Source organism: Phasianus colchicus, chromosome Z (genome assembly GCF_987193195.1).
Source record: "Phasianus colchicus chromosome Z, bPhaCol1.hap1.1, whole genome shotgun sequence".
Taxonomy (NCBI): Eukaryota; Metazoa; Chordata; class Aves; order Galliformes; family Phasianidae; genus Phasianus; species Phasianus colchicus.
In genome coordinates, this window is record NC_143476.1 from 51,151,566 (window position 1) to 51,174,558 (window position 22,993).

The window sequence follows — 22,993 nt, forward strand, 5'->3', positions numbered from 1 at the left end:
AAGGACTTATCAGTTTCTCATGCCATTCTGCTACTGAGGAGGTGGGAGGTGTGCAGGCAGTTTGGATGGGACACAGTCCTGACTGCTGGCACAAACTGGAAAAAGGGATTTTCCATACCCATACCACATCAAGTTCAACCATAAAACTGGGGAAAATTGGCTGGGGTATTTGCTTGGAGACTGGCTGGGCATCACCCCACTAGAGGTAAGCAATAGTATTCTGAATCAGTTGCTAGGACTTTTTGTTGTTGTTGTTCTTATTGTAGTCTCTTTGATGGGGTGGGGGTGCTTTTTCCTTTCCTTTCCTTTCCTTTCCTTCTTACCTTCTCTATCCACATCTCAACCTGTGAAGTCTCTTCTTTTCCTTTTTTTTTTTTTTTTTTGTTCTTTTCCTAAAGAAAGAAGAAAGGGCACGTATGAGGAAGAGCTGTGAATGAACATCTGCATGGTGCTTAGCTGTCCACTGGGTCAGAGCACAATATGGAGCTAAGTATATGTAGTTATGGAGAAACTGGAAATGTAATGACTAGCTTAAGCTGGAACAAAAAGTCTGTGTCAGATTCAATATCAGTGCTGAAGTAATCCACAAATTAGATGTCTTTAAAAACAAAACATGGTTCTGTAATAGCCAGTAGTCTGACTTACACGTACCTAGGCCATCTTCATGAGATATGGTCTTCTAGTATTTTTTTTTATTTCAGGTGAACTTAACACTAATTCTCTTTCCCACCCACTTACAACACAGCACCTTTTTATCTTTACTACTCTTGTATTCATCTGATAGTTATTTGTCTCCCCAACCCTGCTGAAAGGATCTGGGGGTAACGGTGGATGATAAACTGGACATGAGCCAGCAATGTGCCCTCACAGCCCAGAAAGTCAACTGCATCAAAAGAAGCGCAGCCAGCAGGTTGAGAGATCCTGCCTCTCTGCTCTGCACTGGTGAGGCCACACCTGGAATACTGCATCCAGATGTGGGAAGAAATGTCTCCGCCTCGATGTGTGAACAGCATTGCATTCAAGTGCCTATTCTCTATGTTACTTGTATACTGTGCTGTTGACTAAAATACCACAAAAATATCTTTTCATGTTAGCTGGACTGCCCTTGCCAAGGCTGGCTGTGACACTGCATGTTTGCAGCAAGGAGCCTGTTCAGCAACCTCAAGTACTGTGTTCAGTTTTGGGTTCCTTGCTACGCTACAGACATTGAAGTCCTGGTCCAGAGAGGGGCAACAAAGTTGGTGAGAGGTCTGGAGCACAAGTCTTATGAAGAGCGGCTGAGGGAGCTGGGATTGTTTAGTCTGGAAAAGAAGAGGCTCAGGGGAGACCTCATTGCACTCTGTAACTTCCTGAAGGGAGGCTGTGATGAGGAGGGGTTTGGCCTCTTCTCCCAGGCAACAAACAGGATCCGAGGAGACAACTGCAAATTGTACCAGCATCACAGAATCATAGAATCACAGAATGACCAGGGTTGGAAGGGACTTCAAGGATCATGAATCTCCAACCTCCCTGCCACATGCAGGGCCACCAACCACCCCATTTAATACTAGACCAGGCTGCCCAGGGCCCCATCCAAGGGACAGGGCATCCACAACCTCTCTGGGCAGCCTGTTCCAGTACCTTATCACTCTCTCTGTAGAGAATTTCACCCTGATATCCAACCAAAATCTCCCCTCTATCAACTTAAAACCATTTCCCCTTGTCCTGCAGTTATCTACTCTTTCAAAGAGTTGATTCTCCTCACCTCTGTAGGCTCTCTTTAGGTACTGAAATGCTGCAATGAGGTCACACCGCAGTCTTCTTTTCTCCAGGCTGAACAAGCCCAGCTCCCTCAGCTTGTCTTCACAGGGGAGGTGCTCCAGTCTCCTGATCAACTTCGTGGCCCTCCTCTGGACCCTCTCCAACAGCTCCCTGTCTTTTTTGTATTGGGGGCTCCACACTTGGACGCAGTACTCCAGATGGGGCCTCAAAGAGCGGAGTAGAGGGGAACAATCACCTCCCTCTTCCTGCTGGCCGCCCCTCTTTTGATGCAGCCCAGGATACCATTTGCCTTCCGAGCCGCAGCCAGCACACTGCTGGCTCATGTTAAATTTTTCATCTATCAAGACCCCAGGTCCTTCTCTACAGGGCTGCTCTCAAGGACCGCTCCTTCCAGTCTGTATATACCAGAGGAGGTTTAGATTAAACATAAGGAGAAACTTTTTCTCTCAGAGAGTGGTCAGGCACTGGAGTGGCCTGCCCAGGGAGGTGGTGGAGTCACCGTCTCTGGCAGTGTTCGAGAGGTGTCTGGACAAGGAGCTGCGAGATATGGTTTAGTGCTTGTGGTAGCAATGGTCATGGGAGGACGGCTGGACTACATGATCTTGTAGGTCCTTTCCAACCTTGTGATTCTATGATTCTGTGACCTACATTGGAAACCCCATTATCACTTAATGGCGGCGCCCAGAACCGCGAGCCACTGACGCAGCACGCACCGCCATGCCAGCGGGAGGCGTAGCCGGGCTGCCGGAAGAGCCGCGCGGACGGCGGCGTTGAGGGACCGGCAGCGCTTCCGCCGCGACGTAATGGCGGAGAGGCGGTAGGGGACGGAGTGTCGGCGGCCGGTGAGTGCCCTTCTCTGGGCGAATGGCGGCCGGGAGGGGCCTCCCGCCGAGCGTCTTCCCCGGACCGAGTTCCCGCGCCTGCGGCGGCCCGGGCCGTGGCCCTTACTCCTTCCTCCCCTTCTTCCCTCCCTCCTCTCAGCGCCGGGGTGGGTGCCGTAGGGGCTGAGTGGGGAGGTAGGAGGTGGGCCGAGGCCGTGTGCGCGCTGCGAGGAGGGCCGGAGGAGGGGGCGAAGGAGGGTCGCGGGTCTCGCGGCGCGCATCCTGCGCGGCGGTGACGGCGCCCTGCCCGGCGGCAGCCGGCCGGTGGCTCGGCAGCGCTGCCCGCTCCTCCCGACCCCGCGGGGGCTGCCTCTCGCCCCGGTGGCGTTGCTGCTGACCCCTGGCCGCCCGGGGCCCACGCGAGTGCCGCGCCCTGCCTGGTGTCAGCTGCGGGGTGAGGCCGGGGCACGGCGAGCGTCCCGCCCGACCTGCGCCTGGGCGCGGGCTGGGCTCTCGATGACTGCCGAGCGACCTGTTTGTGGGCCGTTCCGAAATACAGAATCGGTGGCAGCTTCTTTCCTGACATAAGAAACAAGTCCAGTTTGTACTCGTTATTGTTATTGCTCCTTCTTAGAATGACTGCGCCTCTGCAGTAATATGCGACTGACTGAGTTCAGGTCTTCGGAGAGGGACCCAAGAGCTGCACTCTGTGAGAGCAGAGCTCTGCTTGTGTGGTGGTTACACGCTGAAAGCTTCAGGCTGGTAGAAAGCAGACACTGAGATGTATAATGGTGCCTTTGGAGCCTGCAGAACTTTTTTGTATGTATGTATACGTACATATGTAAATGTATGTACATCCACTTGTGAGTGTGGGTATATATGTATAGATAGATATCTGTAAAATCAAGCATCCAATATCCGTACTGAAGACATCAGAAGTGAATTATTTTCTGCTTCAGTAGTTCTGTAGCTTTTTCTGCAGTCTTAAGCGCATGAATCTTCTTTTGAAAGAGAAAAAAAATTCCAGTTTGGTTGTATATGGCTAGATTTCAATCATGCAAAATATGGTGTAGTTGCACGGACTGATTTTTCTTTATTTGTTTTAACATCTCTTCCAGATAACATTCCTTTCCCAGTCTCCCAGGTTTAAGTTAGCTCCTTGATTACAGTACTCTGAAAGCCTTTTATGGTAAGAACACAGACGTGGCGAAGTCTGGGGACCATATTGGCAGCCCATTGTTTTTAGGTAATACTGAAGTAGTATGAAATATGCATGTTTACTACCCAATAATATGAAATCTCTGAGTGCTGGAAGAGGTAAAAAGTGCAACATGCATTGGCAGCTAAGGTTTTTTCTTAATCACTGGGTGATGTTTGCCTCAGACCAATTGTTGCTTGTGTTCTGTAACACTGATCACAATTTTAATCCTTAACAAAGTGAACAATGTCTGCAGTGGTGATGGTGAGAGACGGTATTTGAATGATGATTTTAATTGGCTTTTCATAGAATCATAGAATGGCTTGAGTTGGAAGGCACCCCAAAGATCATCAAGTTCCAACCCTGTGCCACAGTTAGGGCCACAAACCTCCAGATCTAGTAATAGACCAGGCTGTCCGAGGCTGGTCTTGAACACCTCCAGCAACAGAGCACTTAAAGCCTATCTGGGCAGCTTGTTCCAGCACTTCACCACTCTCTCCTTAAAGCACATCCAATTTAAATGTTCCATCCTCGAGTTTAAAACCATGTCCCCTTGTTCCATCACTTAGGAGCATCCCCTTTATTAATTCCTTAATATTCCATTCCATGTGTACCAGAGTTTGTTCTGTAACTCTTTAAAAGTTCTTCTGTACTGAGCTGAGTATATCGAGAGGGAAAAAAAAAAAAAAAAAAAAGGCCATGGACTATCACTGCATTTTGTGAACCAGCTTTAGGCATTTCAAAAGGAGAAGCTTATATTAATTTTGAATTTTATTTGATTGAAATAAAATTTCATTTGCCACCAAGATGTGCTTGCCTTTACGGTGTTGCAGAGACAGGGCTTTTATTTTTGAAATTTTCGTATTAAATAATAACATCTGTATTTATTGGTTGATTATTTTTAAAATACTCCTTTTAACTTTTTATTTTCTAGATGTGAACCACAAAATTGAATAGCAGTAACTATGGGAGATACTGCAAAGCCTTACATTACCAAACAAAGTAAGGAACCAGAGATAATAATTGAAGAAGAATTCAAAGGAGGTCTCTCACAGAAAGACTACCAAGTAATGGATGAACACGGAAATGGCCATAGCAATAAAACAGATATCAGCCTGCAGAAGAAGAAGGGAACACCAGGTCATTATGGAGGTAGTCCCAGACGAGGACCACGTACTGTTTTCAGTAGCCCAAATTCTCTTAAAAATATAACTCCCAGTCAAGGGTCAAAGTTGAGTGATACCCAAAAAGACCAAATAAAGAAGTGGATATCTGATGACCACCGTGGTAATTCTGAAAACTGGAGAGACTACAGATCTGGAATCTGGATTCCCATGCATAACAGAACAAGAAAGGACTCTCTTCATGAAGTTGAAGGTGCAGGAAACAGAAATGTAAGACGACAACTTCAGAAAGACTTGGGAGATGAAGACATGTCAGACATGCAGAGAGGAAGCTCTGGTAATCCAGATATTTGTTATTATACATACTATTTGGTACCTTTTTGTATATGTTACTGAAAAGTAAAATTTCTACAATCACTGTTAAATCAAAAAAATGTTTTTGTTCTGTCATACAATGCAAATTTACTACATTGAGGCACTTTAAACAAGTTGGTACAGTGTGTGGTATAGAACTTGTTTTATAAATTGTGTTAGCTTTCACATGGTACAGAAATTACAACAACTGTATGATTGTCCCTGTTTGCAGTTTTCCAGGTATGGTTTGATTGAATCTGTTAAGGCTGATAGAGATAACTCAATTAGGTTGGTACAAGATAAAATTTTAGAGCTGCCACTGAAGTCCATAAAAGTGCATATTAATGAAGACTGAAAACAGTGTGTCAGAGGTGTTGTGAGAACTTAGTGCTAGTGAGTAGTACAGTAAGAACAAATAATGTATTTCCCATATGCATTAAACTTTTCTAGGAGCAACTGATACTAATATTGAAAGTACAAACCTTAAACATTGAAATGCAGAGGAGAAAAGGCTGGGCTAGGGATAAAGTCATCAGTATGATTAGAACTGAATGTGAGTACAAGAAGAAAAAAAGTGTAAGTAGACCAGAGCAGTGAGAAACATCATAGAATCATTCAGGTTGGAAAAGACCACCATTTGGTTGATGGCTGTCTAGTCCAACAACCAACCGATAACCACCATGCCTACTAACCATGTCCCTCTGTGCCACATCCACGCAGTTCTTGAACACTTTCAGGGATGGTGACTCAGCCACCTCCTTGGGCAGCTTGTGCCAATGCGTCACCACTCTTTCTGAGAAGAAATTTTTTCTAATATCTAACCTGAACCTCCACTGGTGCAACTTAAGGCCATTACCTCTCATCCTATTCTTAAAAAAAACATGGTTTATAGTTAGATAAAATGAGAGAGATTATGACCAGTTGAGATTCTGCTAACAGGGATCAGCTAATTGTTATCAAGAAGTCTCTTATTCTAGTTAAGATTATAGGCTGATCTTCTCCTCTTCTGAGAAGGTCTTGCTAGTTGATGTATAAAAGTCTGAAACTCTATTGTCCTTTTTCTTGACATCAGTTGTAAGATGATGAACTCTGAGCAGGTGTCCAGTGTCTCTCATTGATAGAAATCGGTTGCGAAGAAAAGCTCAGTCTCAGAAGGAAAGCACAGAGCAGAATTTACACAGGGGAATTGACTTAGTGGCATGTAGGAAAAGGCAAGCCTCTCCTTAAAACAGTATCTAAAAGGATGTGCAACTTTAATTTTGGGAATCCACTCTGGAACAAATAATGTAACCTACTGTGGTTATCTGCAAGGTAGCAAAGAGACAAGTAGCATAAATGTGGATTTGCCTAGAAAAAAGCTTGAAGTATGTAATTTATTTCTTAAAAATGATAAAATGATGACATGGAGAAAGGTTAAATACTGTTAGTAGTATTCTAAACACTTGGGTGACAGTCCCAGAATAAGTAAACTCTAGGAAAATTCTCTGGATGAAATTAATACAGCAAAGTTGTAGAGCTACAAAAAGTACCTTCTTAAAAAGATCTTCTTAAAATGATAGTAAGCATTGACCAAACTTCTGCAAGAGCTCTACTCTGTTGAAGGTTTATTACACTATTCTGATTATGAATGTAGACAGAGTTCTTATTAATATAAATGAGCTGCAGAGCTGGTAGGAACTAAATGCAGAAAGGCAGGAAGAAGAATTGAAATTATTTAGCAAAATTGAAAAATTGACCTGCATACAGGTTGAGATACCAAATGAATACATGCAAATACTGTTTTTTAAGTTGGAATGCACAAATGAAGGAGAAAGAGCTGTTAAGTAGCATTTCTTCAGAGAAGCATCTGGGATCATAATGAATAGGAAGATGAAAATGAGTAGTCAGCTTCAAGGTACTGTGAGCTGTAGGAGCTCAAAATTGTAGCCTGAAGTACTCTTTTTCTTGTATGTTTTTGGCAAACTTAACTGCAGTCTTGTATCTAGCTTCAACAGCTCTCTTGAATAAATAAAGCAGGAACAGTCCAAAACAACAAGATTGCTAGGGCACCTAAAAAACAACTAATACAGGGTAAACCTTTCTTCTATAGGCTAGTGGGGAACAGGCATGATAATAACTTTTAGCTATATAGAAAGTTATTAAAAATATTATGGTAATCTTGTTTGAATCTTTCCAATAGATGAAACAAAAAGGAGCAGGCCTGAAATTCAACAGGAGGAATTCAGATGAAGAATAGAGGGAAAGTTTCTCTGTGTAATGCTAGTGAAGTACTCGGGATGTTGTCTTGGCAACTCATGCAGTCTGTGCAAATGCCTTTGAGAATAGGTTGGATGAGCATCACCTAGCACTGACAAAGCTCATCCTGCTGTGAAGCACAGGCATGGTGTAGCTCACCTCTTGAGGTTCCTGCATAAACTGTCAGATAGCAAACTGTTATTAATAATGCTTTTTTGATGTTTCCTTTTATTTGACATCTTCTATGCAGTTGTCTCTTCAGCTTCATGCCTTTTTACTGTAGCTCACACAGAGTTTACCAAATCTGAGGCGCTGTTTTTTCTGCATAATCTTTAACTTGAACGCACCTTTAGTAGTTGTTTACTTGTTAGCCTATAGTTAGACTGTCACTACTTCAACTAATAAATAATACTAGAAGTATTAATTTATTTTGCAGCTTTTTCTGAACTTTCTTAGTACTTATGAAGGTAAATGATAATTAGGTGCTGTCACATGCTTTCCTTCAAAGACACTTATTTAATAGATAGTTTTCTCCAAGTCCCACCAGCATTCATCAGAAAAAATGTGGTCAAACAACTGTTGCGCATCTTAGGATTCTCAGCAGGAGAGCCAGTGCAGAAAATGGAAAGGATTTGTAAAGACAAGGCTATGACTTCTGTTTCTGTTCTTTGGAACGTCCTTTGGAGGAAGAGGAATCCCTATTAAGACTTAGTTCTGTTTATTCCAGCATATGCCTCTGCTGCTGCTGCTGCTGAGGGGGACTGTATTAGCATTCTTGTTCTTTTCCTGTTTACAATACCAGCACAAACATGCTATTCAGTGAATGAAATCAGGCAACTGGCTGAAAATTCACAACCAGCTTGTTTTGCTTTGCCAGTTGTTAGAGACAAAATTTGTGATAGCAGGGACCAGACCTTATAAATACATTTGGTAGAGCAGATGTCTTTTTTTTTCCTGACTATTACAAATAAACTTCAGGGTATGACAAGAGTTTTGGAGTCTAAGAAAGTTACATAAACTTTGTCAGGAGCAGGGAAATGTTGAAACTCCATGCATCTGGACATCCTGTGTAACCATTCAAGTGAAAACTAATCTAAAAACTTACATGAAAATCCAGCCTATGTGTTCTCATTTCTGAGGTAAGTTTTACATATCTTTGTCAGACTAGTAGCAATTCCTGCCTCAAGATGACAACAGGCATTGCTTAAAAGAAGTGGTGTTTGGACTTCTTTGATACGTTACTTTCTGTAAACATAATAAGCTTTCTAAGCATGTTTATTGTGCAAGTTGTGTAGCTTTATTAAGCAATATGTATGAGTAGTTAGTCAGCTCTTTATTTCTTGATCCAAAAGGTGGTGATACATTTTTTTAAATTTTTTTTTTAATGATGTAAAGGCAGTAATGATCCATGTGTTAGTTTAATTGAAAGGTGAGTACATATTAACAGGTGGTTACTACTGATGATTTTGTTTTATGCCAGCTAACCCATGACTGCTAAATCCTAGTGCAGTTAGCTTTTCTGAACGATTCAGATAAGCCTACAGTCGATTATTGTGTATAGTCTTAGTGACCTGTGTGTTGCTTAGCTTTATTATTTGTTCATGTATCTAAGCTGCATTAAGTATCCTAAAATCTTTGGGCATGTTCTATCTTCATAGCGTTATACTGTCTCGAGTAGGCACCTAAATATTTAATTTTTTTTTCAACTTTAGCGAAATTATTTAAATAAGCATGCCAGTTATTTTCAGTGAGATGAACAAGTGTTTCATTATGATTTGTAACAAGTGATAATCTAGGCTCTGTCATAGATAAACACTCTTGCTATTATCAGACTTGCACAAAACAGGCTATGATCCATGCAGAGTAGATGATTCTTTGACTTGCGCTTAAGTAGAATGGAAATTAAAGAAGAAATAAAATCCAGAATTTTGTGTGGTATTTGAATTTATTTGATGCGTTTGCTTTCATAATTCTTTCTAAGAAATGAAGAAGCTCAGGAAAACAAGGAGATCAAGAAGAAATAGAAAAGATGAGTATGATCAAGATGATGAAGTGGATGGCCCAGTCATAGATGAATCTGTGCTTTCAGCAAAAGAGCTTCTAGGTTTACAGCAAGCTGAAGAACGATTGAAGCGAGACTTCATTTATAGACTGAAGAAGGTGCCATTGTTTTATTTATCTCCTATATTTTTAATCTTTGAATAAAATGTAGAGGATGCATATTGTGCAATTTCTCTGGCTATAGCTAGAAGGTCATTATTGATGTAACGACAGAATAGATGAATTGTAAAGAGAAGGCAAATTATCCTTTTCTATTATTGTTAAGTCCCAATGTGGCAGCAAGATAATTGCAAAAAAGACTGTTCCATTAGCTCTCCAATTAACATTGGTTCAATAAAGGTTGGGGCAACAGATCAGAAAAACTTAATTTTACATTCAGTTAATATATTCTATCATGGTTTTGGGGGTACTGGTAAACAAAGTACTAGACTTAATTGCCCAGCAGTACTCTTCTTCTGGCATTATATTTGATGTTTGAACTTTTTGATTGTAAAGATAGAGTTGGGAAAGATAGAGTGAGCAGTCCTGGATTTCAGGGTTAGAGTCTTCCGGTTAGCAAGGGTATTGAACAAAATTAAGTTATTCTTTATTTTATGGTATGGTTTCTTTCTGTCTTTATTTTAGCAACCTCGAAGCTACCCATCAGCAAAATATGCCTGCAAATTATGTGATGTTTTGATTGAATCTGTGACTTTTGCTCATAAGCATATTAAGGAGAAAAGACACAAGAAAAGCATAAAGGTGAGTTAAGGACAGTAGAGGAAGTGTAAAACGCAGGCTTTTGAAGTCGTCTTCACTTGCTATTAACTATAAAACTGCACTGTATCTAAAATCATTCTTCATATATTTTTTACTGTATTTGAAGCTCCTTGAAAATGATTACATATTGAGGCTCATAAAAAGAGTAAACTTAATGCCTGGACTTTACTTCCAGTCTCACTTCTGAAATTTAATTTTTACTTTTTAATGTCCATCATTAAAGGAAGTCCTCATCTAATTTGTTATGGAGTAGTATTTGATACTGGAGTTCAAGTATAACAAAAAAGCCTGTTTCAACTCTTCTGTTGTTCTATAATTCTTCTAATAGACTAGTTACGTGCATTCCTTTTGGTGTATATTTGGTATATCTCACCAGTTAAGTGTTTTGATAAAGTTTAAAACAGTGAAATGTAATAATAAGCAAAAATCATAAGCTGTATGTCTGGATGAAGATTGCCATTCAGAATACTATAAATGAAATTGACTGCCTGTGGAGTATTGCAGGCCTATTTGATGATCGTGATTTAGTTTGATCATGTTCAGAACAAACCTCAAAGTAACTTCCAGCATAACCTCAGTGTTACTACTCTTCTTTTTTTCTGTTCATTCTGCTTTCCCAGCTTGAAGTAGACGGTAATCGTCTTGATCGTGTTTTCTGTTTCTTCCTCATTTACTTCTAGCCCTTCTTCATAGATTTTGAAGGAATTGGTGTGTTTTTTTTTTTTTACATTCCAGATACAAGTGTACTTATACACACACAGTGCTGATGAAAGAGTTGATGACTTTTTTTTACATTCCAGATACATATACACAAGTACATGTACACACGTATGTACCCCTGCAGGTTATTGAAGCTTCTTGGTATAAATAAATGTTTTATACCTACTGCAGTTCCTCTCTTGTTCTTTTTCCGGTTACCTTCGTGGTCTTGAAAAGCTGTGGTTATGTTAATTGAGATAAGTTGCATGCATTCATTCTACAACATTAAGCAACTGAACAGAATCATTAGTCTTCTTATCTTTAAAGGAAAAGCAAGAGGAACAGCTATTGAATGCCCTGCCTCCTCCAACAACTTCACAGATTAAGGCTATTGATGTTGCCATTGAAAATGTAGTACAGGAGTTTGGCTTAAGTAATGCAGATTTACAAGAAAGGCTCAAGATTAGAACAATAATGGAAGACTTACTGCATCAAAAATTGCCAGGTATTATTTGCAGTTTTTTCTAATTGCTAGATATGTTAATTTTTATAGGTTCATAGAGGTGGAAACTTGTTTGAAAATTTGGCTAGTTGGATACTGAAATACTGTATTTAGTTACTAGTCTCTTTCAACAATATGATGTGGCAATATCAGAATTAAATTACAATGTTGCTCATGACCTAAAAAGTAGAGATGAACAGGATGTGGGGAGTATCTTACCTTCATCATAAGCTTTTACTATTTAGACAATGGAAGGTAGGATTTACTAAGCATTATGCTGTTGGAAGATCCTTCATGAGCTTTTGTGGTTATCAAATCTAGCAGTAGGTGTAAGATGCATTGCCAGTGCTGTAACGTAGCTACAGACTTAGGTATAGAATAAATGGAGCGTTCTTTGCATTGCAGAGTGCTCCTTAAGATTGTATGGATCCTCCTTTAGTGGATTTGGTTTCAAAACTTCAGACATAAACATAGACATCCAGTTTCCTGCCAGCGTAAGTAAGACCATTTTATTAAATATGTCACAGTGGTTTGCACCTTTATGTATAATTTAAATATAACTTACAAAGTGGTAATAGCATTTTTAAAATGAAAATGCATTGGGTAGAACAGAGCTATCACACTAATACTGTTGTAATATAATGTGACTTCATACTTCATTGAATCTTTTTCTAAAAAATTGAAAATACCTAAAGCATCTGGACCCTCAGCATGGTCGTATGGTGCAGATCAACTTATTTGTCTTGTGTTACAGCTGGATCAAATGGCATTTCCATGGTCTTGCTTCTGTACTCATCTGTGCTTCAGAGTTTCTGATTGCTATATCGTTTTTGAGCCATTAAACCATCTTATATGCAAATTAATTTAAAGCATTGATTTGTCATGCTAGTAGTTTTTTGGGTTTTTTTTCTTTTATGTTGTTTTGCTTGAGACATTGAAAAGAAATTCAGGACTGTGAAAACTCTGTTTCCATGCTTAAAATTATTCCTGGTTTGACATTCTCGTAGCTAAAATCTGATGAATTTTCTCTGATGAATACTGAAATGTAATGGAGAGAAGAATGATCTATGTTCTTAAAGTATTTGTAGTAAAAGCTGTATTCCATTCTTTGACACATGATAGGCCCATTGCTTTCAGAAAGCAAGCTGATTAAACTCACTGGAAAAGTATTTTTCAGTGTTTTGATTTGATGGAGATAAAAAATAAACTTACTTACAGTTGCTCCACGATATTTTCCATCCATGTTCCTCCTCATACAACCTTGCTCTGTTTGCCTCTTGCTGTCTTGGAAGAAGAACAGAATTGACCTAGAGGCATTGTTTAAACCAAACAAACAAAAAAAAGTGATGTGGGAAATCACCTTTTTCACTGCAACGAAAATGACTTTATTATTTTTATTCACAGATGAGTCAGCCAGATGTTCTCTTACTTGTTCAAGAAAGTCTACAGAATAGTGGTAAGGAACAGTTACTTCCTATTCAATTCCATTATACAATTACTGCTAATCAATTCCACCTCTGTTGAATATGTAAAACAAATGATTATGAGGGTTTTTTATTGAATTTGAACCAGAAAATTATTGCAGAAAATAATACACTGGTAGAGGCAGAAATTACTCTTTTTTTTATAGTTAGTTTTATGACTTCTGGAGTTATTTCTGTTGATATGAGGAATTCCTAATGGGATGTTTTCTCCCACATTTCTTCCACAAGTGAAGAAGGCAGGTGGTGCATTTCTTTCCCTACCTGCAGTATGAACCATGTATAGTACCTGAAGTAGATTGGACATTTCTAACTCAATCAGAATGCTTTGATTCTATGATTTTGGTCTATTTTCTTGTACTTGTATGCACTTGTTTTTAATGCAGTGAGCTTTTGTAATATTGACTGCATACAGACACATTTTTCAAGGAGTGAATACGACTGTGTGTACTAATGTATAGTCATACAGTATCATTTTCCTAAATGGCATTTTACATCTTAAATGTACTCAAGCCAGCCAGAGCATATCCAGACAAAAATAAATTAAAAAGTAAATGGGGAGTAAACTCTGTTCTTTTAAATGCAAATTTAGAAAAGAATTTTTTTTACATTTTACCTTGCATTTTGTTCACAGATGGGAATTCAGTCTGTATAGTTCCAGGCAAATACATTAAACTTGCATGTACTTTCTGGTCTAGACTTTCTCTTCCCATCCTCCGTTCCATTCCTCTATCTGTCCCTCTCTTCCCTTCCGCTGTATGTATGTGATCTTGTCTGATCCAGTGATTGTTACAGCCTTTGAGGATAGCAGTATTTACTACTCAACGAGAGTTGAGAAGAGGATGCCCAGATCCCATAAAAGCTCAGAATCTGTGTTTTGAAATATCGTGTTTTCTTTAACATCTTGTGCAAAGTCTTCTTGAGTCTGGAGATAAAAGGCTGGAGTATTAGGCACTTGTGGTACTTCCATGGCAAAAGCAAAGAGATCAGTTGTCTCAGTGGCTAGAGCATAACTGAACTTCAGTTTTACAGTTGTTGAGTTGAGTACCTAACACTTTCATAGTTCTCTCTGCACCTGACCTAATGAAACAGTGAGGCATCAAGTTTGCATAAATACGCTCCAATTGGAGGAGGATCTGTAGTGGTATTTATACTTCTTGGTGTTAATGGGAAAAAAAAAAAAAGAACCTGAATTAAGTTTGAAGAGTTATATAAAAAATAAGAGGGGAAAAAATAAAGTCTAGGAGGAAGACATTACCTCTTGCTAGCAAGCCTGTTCTAATACTTGCATAGAGCATTTCTAGATTACAAGGAAAATTTAAATTAATTACTTTATTTCCACCTGGTACTGAGATAAAGTTGTATGTCTTCAGTCTTTCACAGTACCTTTGTTTTACAAATGTTGTTGTTCTAAAGCTGTTCTAAAGTTTCATCTGCCTGCAGTAAAGTTAGCACAACCGACATATCCCTACTTAAATATGCCTACAGTATTTATAAATTTTGTAAAGTTCATTTTTTCTTAGGTATCTTCTTAAATAACAACTCCTATCATAGAGTATAGACCATGCTCTTCCTATCACATGTGAAAAACTTGCATTAAGAGTGGGTTGGAGTTGATTTATCACATCTAATGTACAGCATCCTTGGATTAATGAATAAAATAACTAATTTTGAAATAATCAAGAAATTGTCAGAATGCAGCTCAACCCCTCTAGTTGCATCCAGTTCAAAATATTTTATGTCAATATCATACTTAATGTGCTTTTTTCTCTTTTCTCCCCCCTAGAATCTTTTATTGGAGTTGATGCAGATTTCCATACTAGAATACCAGTGGTGGTATGCAGAGAAAAGCAAAGGTCTCAGTTGTCACTTTGTGTGTTCTAATAGTATATAGCAATGTAAATTTTATGTACCAACATCTGAAAAATGATGTTTCTTTACTAAATTATTACAGTTCCATGGATCTTGAAACACAAACTAACACTCATGGGCAAGTCATTCCTAGCCTAGAATAAGAGGGTAAGGGTTGTTCTGTCCTCAGCTGCGTATTTCCCAGTCCTTTCAACCATTTTGGCTTCCAGCATGTGCCTTTACCCCTCCATTTGGGATAACTGCTTAAGAAGAAACTTCCTTTGCTTCCTTATAGATAACATAGATGCCATATTAAATTAAAGATTTCTTTAAGGGCAAGATCAGCTTGCATAGCCTCACTAATATTTCATGCACGAGTTAAAGACATTTTATTTTGCCCATTTAATGGAAATCACTTAAGATTCATGAAACATTCTATAAATACTTTCTGGTGCAGGAATATTACCTGTTATTTGCCGCTACCTTATTTTTTTTCACTGTTTGAAGATGTTTCTTGTTCTGTGGAAACAGCATAGAAACTGTTGTAATGGGTGTGGCATGGGAAAATATTTTTGATACATGAAGGAAATCAGGATTGAGGTTTTACAGTCCAGTGATTTAATATCATTAGAATTGAACACATTAGAAACAATTAACTTAAATTTGGAATGTATTTGAACACACTTCTACAGAAAATTATGAGGCGTGCTTCCAAAAGTAATGTCTCCTATTTATTTTGTTGGCCTACAAAGTCAGAGGCAAATGAGATATGGCAGTGGCGGTTGAACTTTCCCAGAAATACTTTGTTGCATTTTGCTGCTGTGCAACAGATAGCAGCAGCAGAACAGTCTGACCAAATTGCTTGGAAGTGCATATGAAGTAAAGGTCCGGAACTTAATTCCCTAATGTGGAAAAAATGGCACCCCCTTGATACTGTTCAATGCTAGCTGAACTTCTATGGAGACCTAACAATGGATGTGAGCCCAGTGAGGCAACGGGTAGTACATTTCAGCAGTGATGACAGCAATGTGCAGGACAGACACATTCTGGACAACTATGCACAGATGTCACCTCTGGTGCAGACTTTTGCAAGCTCAGCTTGCCGAGTCTTACTGATGGAAATGTATAGCTGATGGTGATGATTATGTTAAGAAGTAGTATTTTGTAGCTGAGAATTTGCCCTATCAAATAGTCTTATTGTGGTCTTTGTATCTGTTGTAGTTTCCATGGAAATAAATAGAAGACATTACTTTCAGAGCAGCCTACATATAGTGCATTCGTTTTCAATCTTATCATATATCAAGTTGTTTTCATGCTTCTTTTAATATAGATAAGCTGTCTTGGAAAAGCTGTTCAATCTTCCCTTACAGCTGCCTTCTAGATTGTTTTGTGAGATGTAATCTGACCTCTGTCTCTTCTTACAAAGTCTCCAAGGTCTTTTACTTTGTTTCTCTTTGGTTTTTAGTGGCCTTATTTGTAAAGTAAGTGCAGGGAATGAAAATGCTTATCTGACAACAAACCATTTGGCTGCCATTGGAAAACTGGAGCCTACCGTTGCATCTTTAGTGATTGCCTTCAGGTACTGGGCAAAGGTAAGAGTTATTTTTATTCCTTCATCTGTGAAAATATTTAATGAATATTGGTACTATACTGCTGCGACTGTATGAATGATTTAGAAAACCATTGTTTAAACTGTTTTAGAGAGAGTATTGGAAAAGGGTATAATTTTTGTTTAAGTCATAAGCTGCCTGAATTAGACATGGAGGTTGGTGGCCCTGTCTGTGGTGGAGGGGTTGGAGCTTGATGATCTTTGAGGTCTCTTTCAACCAAAGCCATTCTATGCTTCTATGAGTTGTTGCCCTGTCATGTTCCATTAAATTTTAGAAGTGGAATTTTCAGATTGATTCATGAGTGTCATGCAAAGCCTCTAAATGTTCTGTTCTTTTATATTACCAAATAAATCAGAAGAATGTCTATGCAGTGCAGTTAGCATAAGCTTAATACATTGTGAAAAAGACTGGAAATAAAATTTTTCTTTCTTACGTAGATAAAACTTTCTTTCGAATTAAAAAAAATAACAAACTTGTTCAAAGACTTTGTGTGCATGCAACTAAAATACAACCTTACGAAGAACATAGAAAAACATTTTAACTTCGGTTATGTCTCTGTAAAATGAGTTGTCATTTCCAAAATCTGCAGTATGCTGTCTGCTTTGCCATTCTGTGTACTCTGATTCTGTGGTATATTTGCAGCAGGACTCTTAACTGACCTCGATAACAGAATCAATCTCGCAAGAGGAGCTCAAAGATACTTGAATTTTTCTCACTGAATACAGTGACAGATTTTTTTTTTTTTAAAGAGAAGTAAAAGAATATTTTTTACTGTCTCTCTTGAAACTTCAATTACCACAATTTATTTTACAGCTGTGCTGCGTTGATCGTCCTGAGGAAGGAGGTTTGTCGCCGTATGTGTTTGCATTAATGGTTATCTTCTTTCTGCAACAGAGGAAAGAGCCTTTTCTACCTGTGTATTTGGGATCATGGGTATGTATATTAGTAAACTGAATACTGTGAGTGAGTGAGTGAGTGGAGGATCCATCTTTTCGCTTGTGGTATGACCTGACAGCTTCTTGCTATGCGAGAAAGCTGTAAGCCACTCACTTCTGCAGGAATTCAGAGAGAACATGATTCAGCCAATGTACACTTAACTTTTATATAACTAATAAATGTATGTGTATTTATATATACTATATATATAATATATATATATTATTTGCCTGTAAGGATAAAATTTGTGGTCATAGTCATTGAATTAAGTGCTACTGCTGCCCCTTTAAGGAGTAAGGTAATTGAATAATGTAATGCATAACAATCTACTTCCTTATTTCTTCAACCTTTCTTCCATACTCTTGATAGCTCTGAATTAATACAGCTATATCCCAAAACAATGTCTTGAACTTTGACATCTGGTTTTCTAATGGAAGTGTGGACTACATTCAAGAGCACATTTGGGCATTGGGATCAGGCTATTATGGGTAGAAACCAATTCTGTTGGACACTTTTTTCAAGTGTTATCTCCATGGCATGTATTTTTGTTCATACTCTAACTTGTAACATTTAATTAACATTTAATATGGATGTTCTAGTTTCCATAACTAATTACACAGGCCTTGCAGGTGACAATTTCCTTTGCTACATAACTGACTCTTTCCCAGAGTCTCTTCACTCTCTGCACTAAATGTGAGAAAATGTCCTATACAGTAGGACTGTATAATTAAAATATATATATTTATACTTGAGCAAGATGCTAAGCAAGGTTCATTGAAATATTTACTTTCAAATGCAGTGCTCCTCAAGAGTTTTTTTTTAGAGAAGTTTAGGGATAAGAGAGAAGCAGGTTGGGATTATCTTCTAAGGCCTGAGAAAGCTGATTTTAAACTTCATTCTAGTTTGGCTTACTGGCCTAGGAAGAATGCTTTAAACATCATGTAATGTTAATTTTTGTTCTTTTTCTGTCTCCTTTAGATTGAAGGTTTCTCGTTAAACAAATTAACTAATTTCCATCTTAAAGAAGTTGAGAATGATGTTGTGGTTTGGGAGCATAACCCTGTTGACAATGCTGATTTGCCACAAGAAACTTCTCCTACAAGGGGCAAGGTGTGAAACATTTAACATTCCTTTTGTAGTAGTGTAGTAGTTTTTATTGTTCTTGGGGGAAAAAAAAATCTTCTATTTTTGCTTTGGTTTTGATGTTTCAAAGTCATAAGAGGAAATGGAAGATTACATAATTGCTTCATACAAAGCTTGCTATGCTTATCCCTTGGTACTCAGAAGTTCACAGGTATTACTTCAACTCTCTTTGATAAGGCCCTGGGTTTTAATCTGTAAAGGGAGAAAATATGAACTTAAAACAAGTTTATTTAAGAATTAAATTAATTGTATGATTGTATTTCATCTTAGTTTTGAATTACTCTTACACATCCTTTATTTTACAACTACTTTGCAACCCATAGTGTTGTTCTCTAATGACATGTTGCAGCAGTTAGCAATAAGATTTAGAATCTGTAATCTATTTTGTGCTGTTTTCTTGGCAATTTGTAAATTATAACAGAGACTTATATAATAAATTGCTGTTAATCATTGACACTATTCTTCAACTATTGCTGCAGTGTTTTATTTTGACATCTTATAATAAGAGCTTATGATATCTCATCCCTTTTTGCAGGTGTTGTTGCAATTGCTGTGTTACAGAAGTAGTTATAAATTTTGTAATATCACATTACAGATGGAACATGAAGAAATCAAACTAAATGATATTGTTTGCAGATGCATGTTCTAGATAAGCAGACTTTTTTTTTTACTATCTGAATATCTATATATGCATTAAATATTAAGGGTTTTTTTTTTCTGTAATTGACAGGTTCCCTTAGTATTTGATTCAGTACAGAAATGTTCAGCACCTGTAGGGCAGCTTTGGGTAGAACTGCTTCGTTTCTATGCCTTGGAGTTCAATATGGCTGATTTGGTTATTACCATACGACTGAAAGAAACAGTGTCGCGTGAATTGAAGGACTGGCCTAAAAAGCGCATAGCTGTGGAAGGTATGTTATATCAACAGACTTCAAAGAACTGTTACCATTAACTTTCCAGGGTATTTTCTTTGCTGTTGAGATAAAGTGCAATAACTTTGGATTTTTTAGCTTTGAACTGTTATTCCCAGCGGTGCTGTAGAATGTTTTTAAAAAAATCAGTTTGGGGCAGTTTTTCAGTGTTATCCAAAGTAATGTAAGTGATGTAGATGGTCTTTGAAAAAATAAAATAAATTGTCTTCAGTTCTATTCATACGTTTATGTTCTTAGATGTTTCAGTGTAACTAACAATAGTATATTTTAATTTTTTGAAGTATCAAAGTATATTACTTTCTTAAAAGTTAACCTCTGCACTGCTGGCTCACTTTTTCTTTCTACTAGACCCATATTCGATCAAAAGGAATGTTGCAAGAACTCTGAACAGCCAGCTAATGTATGAATATATTCTTCACTGCTTGAGAGCAACTTACAAGTATTTTGCTTTACCTCACAAAAAACCTGTGAAATTGAGAAAAAAGTCCCTTCCAAATGGCAATGAGGAGGAATCTCTGAAGCCAGACAGTGGAAGTGACACTGTAAAGCTTGACAGTTCTGAGTTGCAAAATGTCAGTAGTATAATTAACACAGCAGTAGTGGAAGGTTATGTAACTGAAACTACAGATATTCCTCAAGTACATGGAACTTCTCCTTCAAAGGTGTGTGATGGCTCAGAGAGCGTGACAGAAGAAGAAGTGGCTGATGATACAAGTCATTTGGGAATTGCTCAAGAAGATTCAGACTGCATAGTTGAAGAGGTTATTTCTGGAGATAATGAGGGCTTTAAACCAAGTTGTGAAGAGATGGAGAGCGGAAATGAGGCGGAGGAGGAAGAGGAAGAACAAGAGCAAGAAACAAGATGGAATAATATCTTGCCTACTGATCAGGGAATAGATGAAGACAGTGATGGTGGAGATCTCCCTGTAACAATGACAGATCACGATATAGAGACGTGCAGTACTTCAGACTTGGAAGGTTTTCAAATAACAGCACTTACAGAGAGTGATGAGTTTGGCTTAGAGTGCACGGGTATAATGGATAACAAGATTGATGCTGATGAGGAGAGTACTGAAGGTACTGATGAACTGGATGAATCCCCCCAGAAATTCATACATTCAACAAAGAATCAACTGCCTGAAGTGATTAACTCAGAGGAGGAGGAAGAGGAGGAAGAATTGAGCCTTCTAAACCAGACAGCATGTGGTGGTATCCTAACAACCAAAGGAGAACTAGACAATACGTACCCTGGATCTGGAGATGAGAATGCCCTATCTGAGGAAGATGATGATTTGTCCATTACCAATAAATATGAAGAAAACCGTTTCAAAGACAACATTCATGGATCTCTGAGAATCAGTTTCAGTCAAGAGGATCTTACTGAGAAGGGAGATCTTTGTGAAGAGAATGCAGTGGTAGAAAAATGTTTAGAATCTGAACTCTTTTATGAATTTAGTAAACAAGCTTTTACAAAAGGCAAGGTAAGCGAGCTTTAGCAGAACATGCACATGCTGTTTCTGTTCTCTGATCAGTTATGTGAAAGTACTGTTCAAATTCATTAAGGGGTTATGCTTTTTAAAACCAATTTTGCTTTCTGTTCATGCAGTCTCCTACAGTAGTGTGTAGCTTGTGCAAACGGGAAGGTCACTTAAAACGAGATTGTCCAGAAGACTTCAAGAAAATTGAGCTGGACCCACTGCCACCTCTGACACCCAAATTTTCAGTCATTCTAGATCAAGTTTGTGTCCAGTGTTACCGTAAGTTTTTCTCCTTTACATGCTATTGTGGGGAAGAAAAAAAGAAAAATAACTGCAAAAACCAATGACGTAACCAGAGGCTATTATTATAAAGGTGACTAGTTTATTTGCTGCGCTGGCTACAGTATGAATGTACTTTATAAGATTTGTAAGTCTACAATAGGACTGTCTAGAGTTTATATCTTGAGAAATAAAAAATATTAGATTTGCTGCTGTGGCAATGACTGTCTGACAGCTACTTTAGGAATCTTAATATAAATCTAAGAGTTTGTTTTGTGGTAGAGGGTTTTGACTGATGCTTTTTCATTAAAAATTCAAGTAATGATTCTCAACAAGACCTCAGTGTTCTTGAAAAATTGGAATCAGGATACTGTTTTATAATATTTTCCACTTTTATTCTTTTCAGAGTGACCCAACTTTCTTCCTTTCTCTCTCGCCATTTCTGACAAGACAAAATGCATTATTTGTCTAATTAATGTTTTTCTTTGAACAGGTATTTCCCTTCTACTTCATCCTTGTTACTGTTCCTTCATAGTTGAATCTTTGCTTTTCTCTCCCCCTTGCTGTGCTCCTCTCCCTTTTTCATTTGAATCTTTGTTGTTGACTCTTTTTACAGATCAGTTTACTTAACTGTTTGTTTGTTCTTTTTTAAAGAGGATTTTGCTCCAAATACTGTAGAGGATCAGGCTCGGGAACATATAAGACAAAACCTGGAAAACTTCATTAGACTGGAATTCCCAGGTGACTTAAGTCCAGCCTTTATATTCATGCTTTGATGTGTTCATACTTCAGTGTTTTCCAAGAAAACATGTCATGTCAGCGTAATAAACATTTTAGTTTTGAGCATTTGATCTGTATTGCTGTTTATTGTATATCTTCTGTTACAATGGTCATATTATTAACACATCTTAATGTCTCAATCTTGTGTATGGTGCCCTGGACTTCCTTCCTGTTGTTACGAATTTTACTTCTTTTAACAAAGAAGAAAGACTTAAACGATGCTGGTTGTGTGGTGTGTTTGCTTAAAGAGAAGAAAAGCAACAACCTTCCCACAAATTTTATTTTAACCCTTCTGTGACTTTATCATGCATAAAAATCTGTACAAAGGAAAAAGGGCAAGTTAAAGAGAATATAAAAGCAGTAGAACAGTTTCAAGATAGAAGATAGCTGTTTTAGCTTCATTCATTAACCAGGCTTCTTATTATATCTGCTCTCAAAAAAAAAAGCTTTTTTGTTTTTAAGAATTCTGGTAGGGGGCTTAATTCCAAGCTTAAGGAACAATATTTTAGTTTATATGCATGTTTCTGTGTTTTCATCGCTCCTCTTTGATTTTATACTTACCAAGACATGAAAAACTTGTTAATGCCTCAAAAGTTTGTCTGTCTGTCTATATGTATGTGCATTTGCATACATACATTAGTCTGTATGTTTGCATACATATACTTATTTAAATTTCTTATTGGGACAAAAGCATTTGATCCATGTTGTTCCTGCTACAGATTATTGGCTGTATCAGAAATATTTTTAAATTCAGCCTTTTTCTCAGATCCTGGCTGTTTGAAACTGTTGTTTTCTTTCTGGATTCTTTTATCTGTAGGACTTGGATATCAGATGTGCCTTACCTCGAAGATCTCTTGTAGAAAGCAATCCTATTTTAATCTGGTTTCAGTCTCAGCCTGAAGGCTTAACTGTGGGAGCACCAAATTTGTTTCTGTATCTGTCAGACTTCTCCTCTGAGCTAATAAAAGCAGAGATCATTTTGAGTTTGA

The 22,993-nt window shown here is 38.1% G+C and overlaps 1 protein-coding gene across 2 annotated transcripts in view; it reads left to right on the forward strand.

The window, feature by feature from the left end:
* Positions 1-482: 482 nt before the first annotated feature.
* TUT7 (terminal uridylyl transferase 7) overlaps positions 483-22,993 on the forward strand; it is a 34,517-nt gene continuing 12,006 nt past the window's right edge. For both annotated transcript variants that reach the window (XM_031602437.2, XM_031602434.2), the window contains exons 1-16: positions 483-2,603; positions 3,701-3,828; positions 4,715-5,241; positions 9,475-9,653; positions 10,179-10,295; positions 11,340-11,517; positions 11,920-12,008; positions 12,919-12,970; positions 14,782-14,851; positions 16,312-16,438; positions 17,270-17,389; positions 18,371-18,502; positions 19,266-19,446; positions 19,816-20,948; positions 21,074-21,224; positions 21,879-21,965. In XM_031602437.2, coding sequence (XP_031458297.2) covers positions 4,746-5,241; positions 9,475-9,653; positions 10,179-10,295; positions 11,340-11,517; positions 11,920-12,008; positions 12,919-12,970; positions 14,782-14,851; positions 16,312-16,438; positions 17,270-17,389; positions 18,371-18,502; positions 19,266-19,446; positions 19,816-20,948; positions 21,074-21,224; positions 21,879-21,965 — 3,112 coding nt within the window. In that variant the 5' untranslated portion in view covers positions 483-2,603; positions 3,701-3,828; positions 4,715-4,745. The remainder of the gene's footprint in view (positions 2,604-3,700; positions 3,829-4,714; positions 5,242-9,474; positions 9,654-10,178; positions 10,296-11,339; positions 11,518-11,919; positions 12,009-12,918; positions 12,971-14,781; positions 14,852-16,311; positions 16,439-17,269; positions 17,390-18,370; positions 18,503-19,265; positions 19,447-19,815; positions 20,949-21,073; positions 21,225-21,878; positions 21,966-22,993) is intronic.